General features: G+C 41.2%; 1 protein-coding gene across 1 annotated transcript in view; it reads right to left on the minus strand.

Annotated features, from left to right (window-relative positions):
* Positions 1-17,449, minus strand: part of GEMIN8 (gem nuclear organelle associated protein 8) — a 37,183-nt gene extending 19,734 nt beyond the window's left edge. Inside the window, exons 1-4 of the mRNA XM_039550704.1 lie at positions 17,335-17,449; positions 16,449-16,498; positions 12,896-12,935; positions 9,624-10,089 (exon numbers count right to left, since the gene is read on the minus strand). Coding sequence (XP_039406638.1) covers positions 9,624-10,089; positions 12,896-12,898 — 469 coding nt within the window. The 5' untranslated portion in view covers positions 12,899-12,935; positions 16,449-16,498; positions 17,335-17,449. The remainder of the gene's footprint in view (positions 1-9,623; positions 10,090-12,895; positions 12,936-16,448; positions 16,499-17,334) is intronic.
* Positions 17,450-18,419: the final 970 nt, after the last annotated feature.

The raw sequence follows: 18,419 nt of genomic DNA on the forward strand, positions 1-18,419 counted from the left end.
CATGAAGCCCATCTAGTCTGACAGCCTGCTCATGACAGAGCAGGGCGTCAGTACCTAACGCCAAGGGAAGGATGCAAAAGCAGGGAATACAAACCCCTACACATCACCAGCATCACCTAGTAGAAATGGAGAGATCAGAAAAATGCAGATGCTTCTTCCTGCACTCCTCCAAAGCCAGCCAGCTGCTCTGCGATCTACCACCTCAACACCTCCTCCATCAGCATGTTGCAGATGATGCAATCTTCACAGTCTGGACTCTTCTACATTTACCAGTGGCCAAAAATCCCAAGGAAATAACAACTGATGCATTTTAAAGTGAGTCTTCCAACGCTCACCACAACCACATCAGAAATTGCAGACCTTCTAGAAATCAAGGTATTCTGCAGGGCTTGTACAAAGTGAGAACAGCAGCATTGGTTTTAGCATTTGAACAACCACAGAAAAGTTGAGGCCCAGCATGCTCTTTGGAGACCTACATTACTTGGCAAAGTTACTACAATTTCTGTGAATACAGAGCTGACTTTTAGAGCAACAATCACTTCAGCAACTACAAATGAAATTAAACCCAGGAGATTCTTAGCCAGCTAAATTTGAACAATAACACTCAAAGGTGTAACACCCCTGTTATTTATTTCAGTAAAAATACCCATTTAAGGTTTAGCCTTCATTTTTTTTACATTACCTCTATGATTTCAGTGTACCAGAGCAGTGTTCTGACAACTTCAGACACTTGTCCTTGGAAATATCGGGGGAAATTCCGACAACTACATAAACAGCTTTGGGTACTTTGGAGGCCAGCACGAATTGTAACAATTGTAACACTGATGAACAGCTGGATTGATCTGTACTGGGTACTTCACAAGTGTTTCTCAGTATGTTACCATACCAACATTCTCTATTTTTCTGAGCGACAGGGAAATGCTATCACCCCTGTATTAAAGGTCAAAATAAACAGAAAATGGACACAAATTCCTAGAGCAGGAGGTGTTCTAGATTCCTCGGAGTAAGCTTCACAGCAAATGACATCACAAGGTGGCACAGGTGCTCAACCCAGTCACTGGGAAAGACAAGAGGGACAATGTTCCCCTGTATCCTTAGGGTTCAAGATGTATTATCCTTTGGGTATAAATGACTAGCTTTTTTCTTCCTGGAAGGCATATGTGAAAGACAAAGACTATTACTTGGGATATTTGTTTCTGAATTCCACCTATGCCATAAGCTTTTGTGGATCTAGTCCCAAGTGGCACTCTCAAGGCTGTGACAAAGTCGGTACAGGCCACCCAAGTCTGAGATGGGTGGCCTAACAACCTCTGTCTCTCACTTGATTTTTAGCATCCAAGGAAATGAGTTTTGAAAAGACCCAGGCAGATGGAAGTCTCCGAACTGTCAGTTTCTGCCATGCCAGCACCCACATTTCCCTAATGACAAAGGATGTGAATTCCATCTGGATGCTTCTGATAAAACTGAGGCACAGTGAGAGGTGCTGAAAAGCAAATGGTGCCTCTGAAATCTTGGCATTAACAACACCCCGTTAAAACTCGCAGGGGTAAATTATGTGTCTCCAAGCAAATCTGTCTGTACAGGGGATTTGCTTTATAACAGAGAGACCTAAAAGGTGTAACACTCAAGGGATTTTGCTGCCATGCTCTGTTGCAACTTCTGAGCAGATTTTGTAGATCATGAGTGTAGAAAGCAGACATCATCATTACATCAATTTTTACCTTGGTGTCTGGCATTTGGTTTTCACTATTACTCCAGTGCTGAATGCCTTGAAATGAAACATTCTTTCTACAACAAAAGCTCCCCCAGTAGATATCAAAATAGGTTGTGTAAGGAAACACTTACTTCATAGCCCACAATGTCACTGTCCACTTACAAGGTTGAAAGTATCACACTAAAAGCAGGTGAATTCAGATTTATCAGCAGAGATCTAAGATACAGCTCTCTCCTAATAAAGATCATTTAGAGATCCAGAAATGCTGCATGTGGCACCCAGATGGAACCAGTAGTTGAGGAATTTTAGGGGAAAGTGCATAAACTGTGAAGACAGACTGCCCAAGCTGAGTGATTAGCACAGAGATGCTTTTATGCCACTTTTCCCTAGAGCTGTGTCTGTCAGCATGGTCTCACCTGCTCTTTCCCACAGCAGCTGCAGCTGCTTTCACGGGCTTCCCTGCAGGGACAAAGAATGAAAAGGAGACTAGAAGAGCCACTCAGAGCAGCTGTAGATGCTAATGGAATAAGCAAGCAGGCAAACCTGCCTTCAAAAAATTACCAGCACCAGTTCTGAGTGTAAGTAGTGTCTGCATCTTCCCACACCAAACTGTTTCCACATGAAGCAATCTTCCATAACAGCATTCTGAAAGGAATTTTCACTCTTACAATAAGACTGGGGAAGGATTCCTTGTTCGACATGTGGCCTCAGCCCTGGAGCCCACCTGTTGGTTCTTTGCTAAAACTTTGCAGAGCCCAAATATGTCACAGCAATACCTTCAATCCTTGGAAACCTCACGGACACAAAACAGGCACTGACACTCTGTGTGATCTAAAACTGAATTACCACATGTATTTTCTTTGCAAAGAGAAAGTTCCAATGGCTGATCCATCAGAGCAAGCTACTGACCTGTTTCCATGGGATCCTTTTGTAATCAGCAACTACCAAAAAACAGTTATCAAATGCATCTCAGATGGTGAGAAGCAATGACTTGTCTCTCCTGTTTTTATTCCTGTATCCTCATGACAAGTCCAGTCAGAAGGAATTTTACCATAGCACTGATTTACCAGGGCAACAATAATACAAGATTACCAGACTTCTCTTACTGACTCACGAACAACTTAGGGATAATAGCTTTCTGGGAGAAAGATTAGCTGAAATTCTGTATTTGTTCAGCAAAGATGTTGTCAACAAGATGCATTTTGCAACAGGGATGACAACTAAGTTAACTGTTAAGCAAAAGGTCTGTAAAGAACAATCATCTCAGATATATTGTTCATTATTCTACCACTGGAGGCTTTTGCTTACTTCCTGCTGAGGTACTCAAAGTCCCTTATAAAGATAAATAAACTGAAACTTTCAACAAGCCCCCTAGTGTATGTACTGTCTCACTACAATAAGAGGAACACAAGGCAGACAAAGGGTGACAACTTCAAACACAGGTTTCTGAAGTTTAATATGTATTTTCATATTAAGACAGCATTCTTCGTTTCCATCAAATGTAAGAGGAAGTAGAGGTGTTCAACATCTTGGCATTCCTCTTCAAGTATCATCTACACTACAGTCACACTGAGTCACATGTGCTTCTTCTCCCACACTCCCAGCTATAAACCTGCTGTAACTCGAATACCAGTACTCCACAGCATGCTTAGAAAGAACTAAGACCAGTACAGCCACTGGCAGGTAGGGAACTGGCATTCCAGGTCCCAGCTCCACTCAAGTCTCCAGGCTGCATACACGGGAGCCTGATCCACAGAATCCACAGACGCCACCTAGGAGCTGAAATCTGTGGCATCCCTTAGCAGAAAACAAAAAGCCTGGCCTTGTTCTGGTGTACTTTCAGGGGGTGCCAACACTGTCAAACAGGCTCATTCTGAGGCATGTACAAATAAGAAAGACTTTACATATAATTTCCAGATATATGTATTAACTCCCCCCAACTCTCCAGAACACACAGCAGAGGATATCCATTTCTGACTGCCTCTGGTCTGGTGACACCAAAAGCGCAGTTTCCTCGGCAGCACCTCCAGCTTTCTAATGTCTCTCTTTCATTACTTCCTGCAGCAGCAACACATAGGTTCACACAGCAAAGCTACACATTCTCCTAAGCTCGAATTCTGTCTCTAGCGTAGGATCCAAGGACATTTTCTTGACTATCAGATATCTTACATATGGCTGTGTTTCCAAATTCATAAACTTTGTATAAAGATAACCTGGTCTGTCATGAAACATGTAAAACTGTGCCCAACTGTTGCTCTCCAGACTAATTTTGCAAGTAGAGATTAGTTTTCAATATGAAAGCAGTGAAAATTGTGGCACTCTTCCTTCTTTCTCTAGTAAGGAGGCATTTTCTCAGTTGTTCCAGTTGCTTCCCATACCAAATAACACTACCTCTATGCTGGACACAGTGTGTGCACTTGAGAAGATTCTGCTGCTACACAACAAAAGGTTCAATCATCAGGATCAGAGATGTGGTACAAAAGGAGTAACTTTCACATTGCTTCTTCAGTTCACAAAAGAACGTGTTTCAAATGCATCTCTCAAGCACCCACACATATTGCAGAGAGCGCTCTTATTTCACAGGCATTTCTCAGAAGCTTCAGCAACTCAGCTTCTGAAGACTGTGGCTAAAGTTCATGCCAAACAAGGCTTTTTGGTTTGTCAAAAAGTTTGTCAACCAAGGCTGTTAAAGCCAGGGAAGTTGAGTAGATATGTAAAAGTTCACCATCCACACTGCTTGGACAGTTTAGGGTAGGGAAGAAGAAAGAAAAAGAAATGGTGGGGACCAGGAGTCTTTAGCTCAAGAATTTGAGCTACAGTCTTATGAAGAAAAGGCAGACTAAAACAGGAAAAAGCATTTACCAAAAGTGAAGGAAAGAAGGAAAATATGGTGGCAAAACCCCCAAATCAAAGTCTACTTGCCACGAGGCACGCAGGCTTTAAACAAAACCAAAAGCTTCCTGGATCTGGTACGATTCAAACAAGTTACAAAACATGGAAAATTCCATTACTTCCTCTTCACAGAAGAGGCAGAGGCAATTATCATCTTTCAGAGAAAAAGAAACCTGAGGGAAAAAGCCTACAGACTGCAGTTTTGAAACAAACATCTTCATTCACCATTTCCTTTCATTTCTAAAAAAATATTTTCCATCTAGCATAAAAAATTTTAAGTCGAGACATTATTTTTGGGAAAAGCTGGAGGGTATGCGTGGGCAATACAAACAGAGGCTTTAATGGAAAAAACTAGTCACAGCATTAACAAATGACAGACTATTATCCTTCAGTAATGAACTGACATGATGGTACTTTCCCCTTGCTTTTCTCTGTTTTTAAAGAAAGGATTCTGTCTGTGTCCTGTTAACTACTACAGAATGGTTCTCAATGTACTTGCAATGCTGTATTCACTCAATTATAGTAGAGACTTTCTCTTATATTCAAAAGGAAACAAAGAAAAACTATATAAGGACAAACTACATGTTTCAAAGGCTAAATTTAAGTGTAATAAGAATGTGCAATTAGACAATTTACAGAACTGTTAGGTTTGTGAATCTTCCTTTCTTGGTTTTTGCCCTTTTAATTCTTGCAAATGTAAAAAAAAGCAACTTACTGCATTCTGTCCTTTACATCTAGGATGCCTGGAGAATCTGCTCCCATACCTAGGTCTGACCGGTATGATAACTTAGGAAAACAACTTCATGCTTTTCAACTGCCGGAGGGAAAACTTAAATGCAACCATAAACATTCCCAAGATGCAGAGTGTATTTGGATCACCAGCTACATGAAGAACCAGAACAACAGACCAGCCTGACAAGAAAACCATCCGAAAAAGAGAATCACTATATGATTGCATATGAAGAAACAAATGAAGAGGAATTAAAACTGTCTGTAAGGCATTTTAACCAAATGCACCATCTATCTAAAATATGAGATAAGTTTGTAGTGCTTTAGTATGTCTGAGTTCATAAAGCCTCAGCAAAACTTTGGTCATAATTACTTCTGGGCATTCCAGGAACACGTAATTGACTACAACACATGATACAATATAAAAACTAGTAAGAAATTGATGTGACTTCAGAGACAAAAAAAAGATTTTTTTAGAAGAGGTTGGTTGTGAACTATATCACTGCAGAAGTGTTAAATCATGCAGCAAGCTTGCCAGTTTCAAAGCCCTTACTTTGCAAGTCAGCCAATCACTGCAAATGCCCACCGTGAAAACAAAACAAAAAATCCTACAGAAGTTAGGAATCTGCTTCTTCTTCAAGTTGGTGGCAGCTACCAATAAATGAAATAAATCTGAAGTTTTCTTCTTTGGCTAGTCTGACACAACTCTTTCTCATCTTTGAAGGTTTTCTATTTGCAATTAGCATTAAGGCTTGTATGTCACTATCTAGGCTCAAATGCCTTTCACAGAACCATGGAATCCCAGAATCATTAAGGTTGGAAAAGACCTCCAAGATTGAGTCCATCTCATTCCCACCTACACCTCAGGCCTATTTAAGTCTTTCACAGTTAAAGGTTCCAAGATCTTATCCCCTGATGTCTGTGATCATTTACCTCCAGCAAGTTCTAGCTTAGCCATTATAAATGAAAAGTCTGACATCAGCTAGGATTCCTTTTAATCCATTTGATTATCCTTCTACATGCTGACGAGATATCTGTGGGTGAGGAGTGGGAACCAGCTATATCTCATTTGAAAAATCAAGACTCACTACACATGTCCAAAATAGCTGCATTAATGTTGCATAGTATTTCCTAATTTTGGATGGCTAGAAAAACACCAAACTAATGGAGGTCATACTTCACAAAGATTAGTATCCCCTTCCTTATGTGCCAAATTCCCCTTCCTATTTGCCCCATTGCTGCTCTGTTCCCTTGTGACTCACACTTCATTAAGCTGCCCATAAATGTGAATCAAACTCTTGCAAACTCTGCTTTAAAAAGAAGAGCAAGCTATGTGTCTTCTCCCAAGTGAGTACCAGGATGCAGTGGTCAGAGGATGTGAATTCCACCTGGAGCCCCTTACTGATGCCAGAGGAAGAAAACATGAGACACAATCTTCCCCTTAATGTTCCCTAACGACTGGCTTTTGCTTTAACTGATCATCAAGGTCTCTATTGGTATTCCACTGTAGCACATCCAAACAATCTCATTCTTTTTAAAGGCTATGTAAAACTCTTGCCTCACCCTTACAAATGTCTCTTTCATACATGGAGGACTAAATTGCAGGAATTACTGAGGTTTATGCTACCCAAGTTTCTCTATAAATCTGCTCCTAAGGTAGGCATGCTCAGGACATGCAGTTTGGGATTAAAAGGAAAAGGCAGTAAAGACAAAAGACTCAAGTAACTGTGGGTTTCTTCGGCGGATGCATTATCTCAATCTTCTCAAGCATCAATACAGAATGACAACTGTTCTTAAACACAGTATGAAAGATATAACGTGATATAGCATCATAATGGATTGCTTAATGAACCTCTAAATTTAATTCTGTTCATAAACAGCAATCAGGGAAATTAATAAAACTACCTCTTAAAGTAGAGTAGTAGTGCCTTCAACACAGTCTCCATACCAGCTTGTTTCCACATCATCAGGGAAATAATGATTTTCCTCTCCTCCTGCTGCTTATGTTTCTTGTTTTGAGAAACTTCAACAGAATAAAAGAATTATTCTATTCTCCTTTTCCCTCACCATGCAAGAAAAAATTATTGCCGAAAAAGATCATACTGTATTTTTAATTACTCACAAAATTAGCATTTAGAAAGCACCATTCACCCTAGATTTCTATGTCACTTTTAAATTTCATTTAACTCAAGTACTTGTTGACTTTTTCATGCTTTGAGGAATTATAGATGCTTACTTAGTAATATCCTCACTTTATCAGGGAAGCTACTAAAAAAAACTGAGGCATGCAGTAGTGAAAGACCAGAGCCTGCTTGAATTTGCATGAAGATCTGCAATAGTGCCACTGAACTGCATGGAGTTACACTCATCCAGAACTAGGCTACTACATAGCACACAGCAGAGACCAAATCATTCCAAAAGGCTCCAAGTACCACTGTGATGGAAAGAACAAAAGTAAAATCTGTATTCTGAGTCACAAACCTCTTTCCCAATTCACCTGCTCATCATAAAGAATCAAATCATATTTTTAGAAAGAGCAGCCAGTGAGGGGTCAGGAAGAAACTAAATAACTTTACCAAGGTCATACAGGATATTTGCAACAGAGAACATCTCTAAGCCCTGATTTCCCAGTTTCCAGGATGCCACCTTATATCAGTCACAAACCTTTAAACACCACTAATCATAATAGTTAAAATAAATAAAAAAAAAATGTTCTTCATTCCCAGAAGTAGCCCAGTGTCTTAAGGCATCATGTAGCTCATCAAAGAACATTTCAAGAGAACATCAAGCTGATTCTGCAAATGAATGATGAGAAAAAGATTCGTGTCAGGCATGAGAGGAAATATGTGTGCTAATGTCTTTACAAACAATTTGATGGGTGTTAACGTCTTTGACACGGGTCTTAATGCCTCTACTGACTTTGGGCAGCAGGTTCATTACCGGGACCAGGCAGCTTGGCTCCTGAAGTAGACAAGGCTTCGCACAAGCCTCAACTTCTGAGCTTTGGGGTAAAACAGTAGGTTCAACAGGGGGATATGGGGTAGCCAGTTCGGGAAGGCTGCACCTTCCTAGTACCACAGCCAACGGGGAAAGGAAGAGGGCAACATGCAGCCGGGAGTTAGGGTAACAGGGAGGCTGTGCCCTCCGAAACCCTGAGAGAGAAAACCCATGGGCGTGTGCTCTGGTGGACTCTCTCCCTTTATTCCAATAAAGTTGAAGGACTCCTCCGTCTCCTTTTCGGACATAAACCTCTGGCATTGGTGGATTTTCCTGACAGGCACTACCACAGAGCTCCTTAACTCACTTCCCTCTGCTAACTACATCAACTGTGCATCACACTGATGAGAAGTGTGAAGTTGTGTTGTTACAGCTCACCCTCTGATACCTGCTGATCAAAGAACTTAAACCACTTTTTCTTTCCCTTCCAATCACTGCCTTTATTACACGTTTTTAGAACATTGTCTCTTTCGGAGAAGCGGAGAAAGCTCTATTAAACATTCATTCTAGGTATTTCCTACTGGAGTCATGTGAGGAAAGTTCTTTTTATCATGCTGCTTTCTTAAAACAGATAACAAATTTATCTGCAACATCAGTATAAGTAAAGTGTCAATAAAGTACAGAATAATCCTTTACTTCTTATAAGAATTTCACAGAAACAAATATCACTAATAATTCAGAGGATCAAGATCTGAGAAAAATCTTAAGGCTTTGGCTTGCATTCCCTACCAAAGGACCTGGGTCCAGATCAAGATGCAAAACAAAGAGAAACTTGTGGTATAGTACATAATGAAGAGGATGCAGGGGAGAAGAAAAGAAAGGGTCATGAAACTTTACTGTCTGGTTAGCCAAAGAATAACAAACAAAATGGCTGCTCCATGCTATAAAACACATTGAGGCTTACTCTAGGGTTCAGGGATGCAGTGAAGCATTTCCTGTGGGTTCCCCCCTCAGACATACAGCATATTAACTAGATTTAACCGTAACAATTCTGGAACTTTTTTCCTCAGCACTGAAGATTAATATTGTCTTCTGGACAGAAGCGTTATTCTCTTTGCAGTCATAATTTTCTCTCTCTCACTGAAAACATTCAAAACATTTTCTGAAACTTACTTCTGATGAGTGGTACTTAAGTGCACCCATCAGTTCTGCCTATTTCATTCTGGTTGGCTGGCTCACTTGCAGTGCCTGTTTCTGTGAATTCTTACAAAACCTGTAAATGCTGAAGCCATCCAGCACTCAATGTTATGGCCACCAAATACCACAAAACACAGAACAAGCATAGACTTACGCAGCTCTTCTCGGTGCCTCTCTGTCTCTGCAAAGAACTGGCGAAGCTCCTCTGTGATCTCCATATTGCTCAAGTCATATTCTATCTCCCCTTCAGACTCAGAGTCTTCCTCCATTTCAGAGTCCCTTTCAGCATCCTCTTCCATTTCAGAATCCTTGTCAGCATCCTCCCTCTCCTGGTAGGCACCTGTGTACTGCTGAGCTTCTGAATAATATGGAGCTCTGACATGTGGTCTACAGCTGGAAGAGTAGTTTTGGGTATATGGGAGATCATTCCCACCCCAATCTGAGTAATGGCTGCTTGAAGAGGCTGCAGCAGGATGCCACGGATGCCACGGCAGGTGATAAAAGGACTCCATGGCTTTCCTGTAGGCTTTCTGGTGCCTACGCATCCAGCGCATGGCTAAGTCATAGTGTCTCCAGTACCTCGTGTACACTTTCTGAGTGTACCACGGCTCGATGTCTTCCTGTGGCCAAAACACATGGGGAGGGGGAAAGAACACAAAAAAATCAACCACACACCACAGCTCCAATGCTCCCCCCCCCAAAAAAAGGAGGTACAAAGAGAGAGAGAAACAAAGAGGGGAGCAACTAAATGCAAGCACAACGCTGCCTTTTAATCCTTAGTCATCCTTTACCTATGACAGAACATGGAGATTTGAAAAACAACATGTGTGAGCACTATGCATGTGCACCACACCTCATTACTCCTACAAGAGACTGTTTTCGCATCAACACAACTACCAGTGAAGAACTAGAAATAGAGAAGTTGTAGAGTTCAGAAGGTATTTTCCAAGTGTTCATGCTACTACAGTGGGAATCAGTTCTTTTTAGGAAATACACTGTGTGGATATATTCCACAATTCCTTAGACACTCACATGAGTTGTGAGAACTGAATCACTCCAAGGTGTAGCTATTGCAAGCTATACCTGATTTCCAAATTCACAGACAGAAAACACAAGAGATTAAAATTCCTCTCTATTAAACAAATGCATTCATTTTTATCCAGTAACGTATTTCCTCCAGTAATGTATTTCCTCCATCTGCCTGCCAAAATTTCTCAGGAAAGGTCAAACAGCAATTCAGACAAGTTCATATATCCACTGTGGCCTCAATCAAAACCAAGACTGTATTTAGCCAAATGCAAGCTGCCAGTAAATCTCCCTTTTGTATCCATCACCAACCAGAACATGAAAAGAGGCAATAAAGTGCCACTGATAAAGTACAGAGAAAAATAGCTCTATAGAAGGAAACATACTGTAACACACCTTCTCCTGTCTTCCAGCTAATCTTAGTTTTCCTTAAAAAAGTTTCATGCTGTTTGGATTTCACCAGGAATTACAAAGCCCAACAGTCCCTCTAGCCTTAAGCTCCCTTCATAGAAGCCATTTCATCTCCCCCCTCATCCTACTCTCAAAAAGCAGGGTAATAGAGGATCTTAAAAAAAAGCCATAAAGTAGACTAGAGCCTAGAACAAGTAAACTAAATAGCAAATATTTTCTTGCTTTCCCTCATGTCTTAATTTCCATAGAAAATCTTTTATCTGGACTACAACAGAATGCCTCTACTTTAAATTGGAAAATTTTAATTAAACCATTTTTTGGCAAACACTCAAAACTATGGCAAAACTAGCTGAGGTTTTCAGACATGAATGTAACATTTACAGTCCTTTATTAAGGTTGGGTTTTTTTGTTTGTTTGTAGTTTTTTTTAGTCACAGGACAAAAATCCTTAAGTCTGTTTTCTTGATCTGCACTGGCAATTTGGTCCCCTTAAAAGAATGATTCTCTGGGGGAAAGAAATCCCAAGGCAAAAAAGAAAACTCAAACCAAAAAATACTTTCCATTTAACACTATCCAGAGAGGCTAATTTATTTTACTTATATTTGTTTCCACTTTCTGGTTCTCAGACAATAATGCAAATGCTAGTGAGTTTAGACTAATAATTGCAACTCTCATGATACACTTCTTTCTGGAAAATGGAGCCCATCATTGCATAAGAGAGCAATGCTGTATCTTTTTAAAGTCATTGCTAAGTGCTCTCAGAATCAAAATACCTTCAGCTAATAGAGTACATAAAGAAAACCCTCCAAAACAAACTTGCATTCCTTAAGGTATTCCTGATCAAAACCTGTAACCTATTTGTGAAGGGCTGTGTAGCTCAGTTATTGTGATTTAAAAGTGCAGACAACTCATCCTTCCTGAAAAGAAAGAATTCATGGAGATGAAACTTCACTGATATTCTCTTCTTGGTCTAACACTGCACTGCTACACCACCATGCATTTTGGAGCATTTATTTCCAAGATGAGTGGGTAGAAGGAAAGCATCTGCCTTCCATATGGAATTTCTTCATCCTTAATCATCCAACTACCTAACAGCCAGGATGAACAATGTTTTATTTACTGCTTCCCTTTGCTTAAGAATGTCACACTGACTCCTCATCCTTCAGCAGACAGATGAGAACGTCCTGCTATCAAATCTGATACATTAACAGGTTACTTTTAAAACATTTTGCCTATTTTCTTCCTTAAAAATGAAAATACTTTAAAATCGAGTTTTGAAAGACCATGAAGCTTGACACAAGCAGGTATCTCCTACATTCTATATATCTGCAAAGAAGACAATATATTCTTTCAAAGCTCAAAAATTATCTCCAGTTCTTCTAAAATGTTTCTAAAAAGGAACTTGATGACATTACTGAAAGCTCTGGAATCGAGTTGGTTGATTTGTCTGGCTGACTAGCTCCAGTTGTTAATTTAGGGGAAAGGAAGACAAAAAGCCAGTTCATGCAGACAGAACTATGATGCTGGTGCTTGTCCAACTACTTTTTGTGAGGTTTTTTATGTTGAAAACGACCCTTGAAAACCACTCTTACATTTGAATTTTAAAAATACATCTGTTAAAAAAGTAATTACAGACATGTTTTACATTGGGGTGGAAAAGGGAAAGGAACACTTTTAGTCTCACTTAATTCTGTGTCTGTGCTTTTTCAGCTGTGGAATAAATGGAAATAAGAGATTTCCTCAAGGAAACAAAAGCTATAAATCTAAGGCAAATGATCAGAGTCCTCTGTTATTCTCCTGTTATTTCTCTGGAGTCTTCCCAGGAGTAGACAAATCACGCATTGTTGTAATCTGAATTCTATTTTCAAAGCAATTTAGCTACTTCTAATTTTTACATGTCTGCACTCACAGTTCAGTAAAAGTGTTTATATGCATTTTATATATAAAATGGGACTAAGTTATCACATAGAAACCTGTAAAGATCTCTTACCATCTCTTGTGGAGTTTGTTCTGGTGATGATCAAGGTGAACTAGAAAAGAAAATAGTAGCCTTTTAATTCATAAAAATATACATATTAAGGTGGTCACAGGCACTGAATGTATTTTTTGTTACATTTGAGTACTATGACCTACAGCTGTTAAATATCCCTTCTCTGTTGTGGCGAGTTGAAGTCTCTTATTTATAGATTTTGATTGGCAGCAGTAAAAATCCAATTCTTTAGAATTCCCCGCTACAGGAAGAAAGCTAAAAGGGAGCCTTCTACAAAATGCAGTCTAAAATGCTGGAACTGAACACTCCTCCCATTGCTCTTCTCCTTCTTTATGCTCCCACAACCTTTATTTTCCAAGTTAATGCCAAACAAAAATCATAAACTTAAAGGAAACAAATTGTTCTTACTTTTTAGCTGTGTCTGCACAGGGACTTGTATAAAAAAAGCAAATTATTGAACCCATCCTGATTCCACTCATGCAGTAAGGTTTCTGTTTAACCAGTGGTTTTGACCACATACAGCCCCTTCTTTCTCTTTTTTTTTTTCCCCTCCAGCATCTGTTCCTGCCTCCCATGAAGAAAACACAGGTCAGTTCAAGTTGCAACCAGATTTTTTAAATGTGAGGAACAGGTTTAAGGAAGAGGAACAGCTGGACAGGAAAAAAATAAAAAAGGGAAAAATAGTTGTGGGGGTAGAAAGGGAGAACAAGAGCTCTACAGCCACCACGCAGGATTTATAATCACCAACATTTTAGTGTGGTTTACCAGTATGTATCACTGAGAAATATTCTTAATCTCCTCTTATCTGACAATTATTTTATTACACTAATAGGTTAGCTGCTTCATTCACATATTTCTCCTGACATTCTCACCCTCAACTTGAACTTTATTTTAGGTGAGTGCCAGTGAAAAGTAACAGAAATGGAGTACACTAAAATACCTATTGCTACTCTTACGATATGGTCAAATGCTATTCCCAGAAACACTGGAATATAGCCAAGACAGCACTTAAAACTGTTATAGATTTATACCAGGATAACACCAGGGTTTTTCAAAATGCCTATGAATATAGTACATACACTGGTTGTGTTCTACCTCACATTTAACAATACTGATTAAAGACAACTTTCTGTCTCTTAAGGTAAGCCACATGGCATGAAAGCAGAATGGAATGGTCAGAGAAAATGCAAATCATGCAGCAAACACAAAAGCAAATGACTGTCCTTTCCAAACCCCAGAAGCTCAAACCCTTGGTAACACCAATCTGTCTGCAAGAAGCCCTGCATACAGGAGCAGTCCCACTCCAGTTGATGGGACAATTCATGCCAGCAAAGGCTGCAGATTCAGGCATTAGGCAACCAAAGCATGTGAGTCACTGGATTCTCTCCTGCCTGCTCGGAGGAAGAAGGAAACCCAGCACTGAGATAACTGCAAAACACAGCAGTGACTTCTAACACTCAAACCCCCCCCACACATAAAGATTGCTGTGCCATCCCTCTTTGTGCATTTCAAATATCTCATTTCCAACCATAGCCTGCTTCAAAACTTTTATCTCCTCTCTCATGATGTACACATATACTTTTTGTCTCTTTCCCATATACATCTAAATACTGTCAAGGTTGCCATAATGCTATTTTCTCATACTTAAAAACCTAAGCCCATGGTAGCTGATTCATTAATTTTCCACTTCAGAAAAGTAGGTGTGTCTAATATTCATATTCACTCTAATTCCTACACAGCAAAAAATTCATTGAAAGAGCTTCAGAATAAACAGAAATCAGGATTGAGCTTGATGTAAATAATTTTTTAAAGCAGTAATTGGTAAAGTCTGATATTTTATTATTAACACACAACATGTACATATGCTTTCTGAAAGGGAAGGAGTGGAAAATCCCTGGCAAAACCATCCAACTATATTAGTTTACCAAATATGAAAAACCTGTTTTGCCAAACACAGAAACTTTAATTACTTTTATAAATTATTTATGAAACATTATACTACAAATATAAAGCAGAGCATAAAAATGCTGCAAGTGAGGACACTAAATTAAAAAATGAGTTTGTTTTATTTTCAGTTGAATTACTCTTCCAAAACAAACTACATAAAATATGAAACATGACAAGCAGCAGAAAATAAATGTAATAGTTCTACTTCTACAATTTATACTTAAAATAATAAAATATGAACCAACTGAACATATGAAACTCACCAGCAGATGTACAATTTAAAATGGGAAAGAGATTTGTTTGCTTATACTGATCATTAATGATGGAAATATTTTTCTACTTCCTTTTCCCAGTTTTAAAATATTTCTCCACTGAAAATGAATCAGGGACATACTCCCTTTCATCAAAACATCTGTCCCCTTACCCCTTGAGGCAGCTGAGCATTAATGAAAATAAATAAATCTGATGACAGTGTTTAAATTCCCTTGGAGCCAACAGAAATTGAGACAATGTCTGTCATACAGTGAGACACACCTCAACACACTGGGGTTTATAACTTGGTAAGTCCCACTCTGGGACAGACTAGTGGTGTGTTGGATATAGTGTGGCCACATGGAGGTAACAGGGAGAGCCCCAAGCCCAGTGCAGGATCACTGAGGGTTCCACTATTTAGGACATCCATTGACACAAGATTATACTAACCTGTTGCACGACATTATGGTAAAAAACATCGTATGTTATTAAAGGAAGGTGGAATTTCAATAAATTCAGCAGGTTTCAACAAAACACATGAAAACAAAGCTTTCATAAAAAAGCCAACTATGTTTGAAGTGTCCCTAACAACAGCCAGCTGACCAGCCCCTCTGCCCACTGCTGCTTTTGTCCCTGAAGCGAGAAGTGTCTTCAGTCAGGCCAGAGCTACCCTAACTCAGTATCCAGTTTCTGGCAATGGCTATTAAGAGATACTCAATAAAATGTGACACTAACATATTTATACAGGAATTACTTTTCCAGGTACATTTGTCCTGATTTCAGCAAGTGGTAGTTCAGACACTTTTTTTTTTCATCTCCAAACTGGTTTTGGCATTTAAAGCCAAAACCCCCATGAGTAATAGGTGTTTCCAATAAATCCCCTGGCAGTAAATTTCACAGTTTAGGGATTAAACATAATTTTCTGCTGTATATTTTGAACTCACCCTAGTACATACTAGCTAAAAAAATGTGAACATAACAACATCAATAGTGTGCATTCTCCCATAAACACAGGTTCATTTTATACTTCAGATGCTTACTCTTGGTGCAGAATTATCACCAGAAGAGGGAAATGTCTGAAAAGTGGTCTAATATTCTGTGCTTCAGATTAACACTGTGCATTGCTATGGCGTTAACTTTAATACCGAAGTGCCCTAGTTATAGTCACGCAGAAACACAAGCCTGTGATTGCTGGGACAGTTGGCAGCAAGTTATTTCTCTTCAAAAGAAGGGGTAAAAATTCCCAACACTATACACTGCATTCTGGTTTGTGAATGGCTGTAAATACTTGTCCAGCACTTAGGATACAGTTATGGCTGCTTCTCATCCCAACAGGAGCGCTATGAAGACCCACCTATCACTCTGATGTCCACATCAATGTCCTTAAAACAACAGTAGCAACTCCTGTGAATGGAAGGGAAACAAATTAACATCATGCCAAATAATGTTCTCAAACTTCAACATATGTACTACAGCTCTTTTGGCCTGATCAGAAACCGAGGCAGTGTAATCCATTGGGCCTTCCCAAAAGAGGTTTGTTTATTTTTTTTTTTTTTTCTCCCTGAGCTCCAGGCCATAGACCCAAAAGCTACTTCGGCCAAAAATGAGAGGGGAAAAAATGAAATGCTAAAAGCTGTACAATTATCAGTAGCCCAGTTAGCTTATGTTTCATATATAGCTGGTCAGTTTAGTCATAAACAAGGAAGAGGATAAAATTTCTCCTGTACAGCTTTTGAAGGCATAAGTAATTTCTCCTGTACAGCTTTTGAAGGCATAAGTAATTTCCTGGTCGCACAGATGTCGTGTCTAGACCCCGGCAAGTGGCTTAAAGGGCTCGCAGAAGCGATGAGCAGCTCTCGCCTCTGCAAACAGGGCACACAATTATATCCAAAGGCTGGCAGGAGCACAGGCCTTGTGCCCCACGCTGCCCCCGGCCCCAGCGCACAGAGAGCCGCTCTCGCCCGAGCTCCCTCCCCGCCGCCTCAGGCCCGGGGCCGATAAACTGCAGAGAAGCGGCAAAATCCCGCGCCCGTACCGGCGCCACCCCCACCGCCCGGCGCCACAACCACCGCCCTTGGCCCCGCCAGGCGCCCGGGCTCCCACATTTCCCACCCGAGCCCTTCGCTTTCCCGCTCCCGCCGCCGTTTCGCCCCGGCTGCCACCGCCCTCAGCCCGGCCCCCTCCCCGGGCGGGAGGCCCGGGCCGCAGCCTGCGCGGGGGCACCGCCGACCCCCACCCACCCGGGCAGCGCGGGGCTCCGGCGGGCGAGGGCAGCCGCGCACAGCCGCCTCCCGCGCTCCCTCGCTCCCTTCCGGCAGGGCCGGCGCGGCTTCCCTCGGCGCGGCTTCCCTCGGCGCTTCCGCCCGGCGCTCCCCGGGCCCGCGGCGCCATCGCGTGGTGTCATGGGGAGGCGCCGCCGGGCCCCGCTCCCCGCAGCCGCCCCATGGAGCCGCAGGCCCCTCACGGAGCCGGCGCTACGAGCTCACAGAGTCACAGGATCAATTAGGTTGGGAAAGACCTGCGAGATCATCGAGTCCAACCTATGACCGAACATCACCTTGTCAACTAAATCGTGGCACTGAGTGCTACGTCCAGTCTTATTTTAACCACCTCCCTGGGCAGTCTATTCCAATGTCTAATCACCCTTTCTGTGAAAAACGTCTTCCTGATGTCCAACCTAAATCTCCCCTGGGACAGCTTAACATTATCTCTTCTCGTCTTGTCACTTGTTACCCGGGAAAAGAGACCAAGAAGAGACCTCCCTACAGCCTCCTTTCAGGGATTTGTAGAGAGCAGTAAGGTCTCCACTGAGCCTCCTTTTCTCCAGGCTGAACACCCCCAGCTCCCTCAGCCACTGCTCACAGGACTTGTGCTCCAGACCCTTCACCAGCTTCATTTCCCTACTCTGGGAAGTTCTGAGTTCCTGCTGTCCCACCTGACCCCCAGGTGCCATCTCCAGTCCCAGCGCACACACAATGCTCACCAAGCTGAAGTGTTACTCAAAACACGCATGCGCTGCAGTGGTGGTGTGGCACTGCCATACTTTACCCTCTGGTTATTATTTTTTCCATAATTCTTAACTTTCTGTTCAGGTTCTGTACTGAGCTAGTATTTCACGGGACTGTGTGTGAGCAGTCCCTTGGGGACCTGTCACAGCTGGCAGAGCAGGAATTGCTTTTTCCCCTGTGTAGCATTTTACACTCTCTATATTAAATTTGCCAGCTATTGCCTGGTGCCATAATGTTGTTGTGTGTTTCTTCATGGTCAATAAACCCCTCAGCTGTACCATACTGAATAGCCCAGTATCCTCAACAGACTGTGCCAT

The sequence above is a fragment of the Corvus cornix genome, chromosome 1, assembly GCF_000738735.6.
Source record: "Corvus cornix cornix isolate S_Up_H32 chromosome 1, ASM73873v5, whole genome shotgun sequence".
NCBI classification, from domain to species: Eukaryota; Metazoa; Chordata; class Aves; order Passeriformes; family Corvidae; genus Corvus; species Corvus cornix.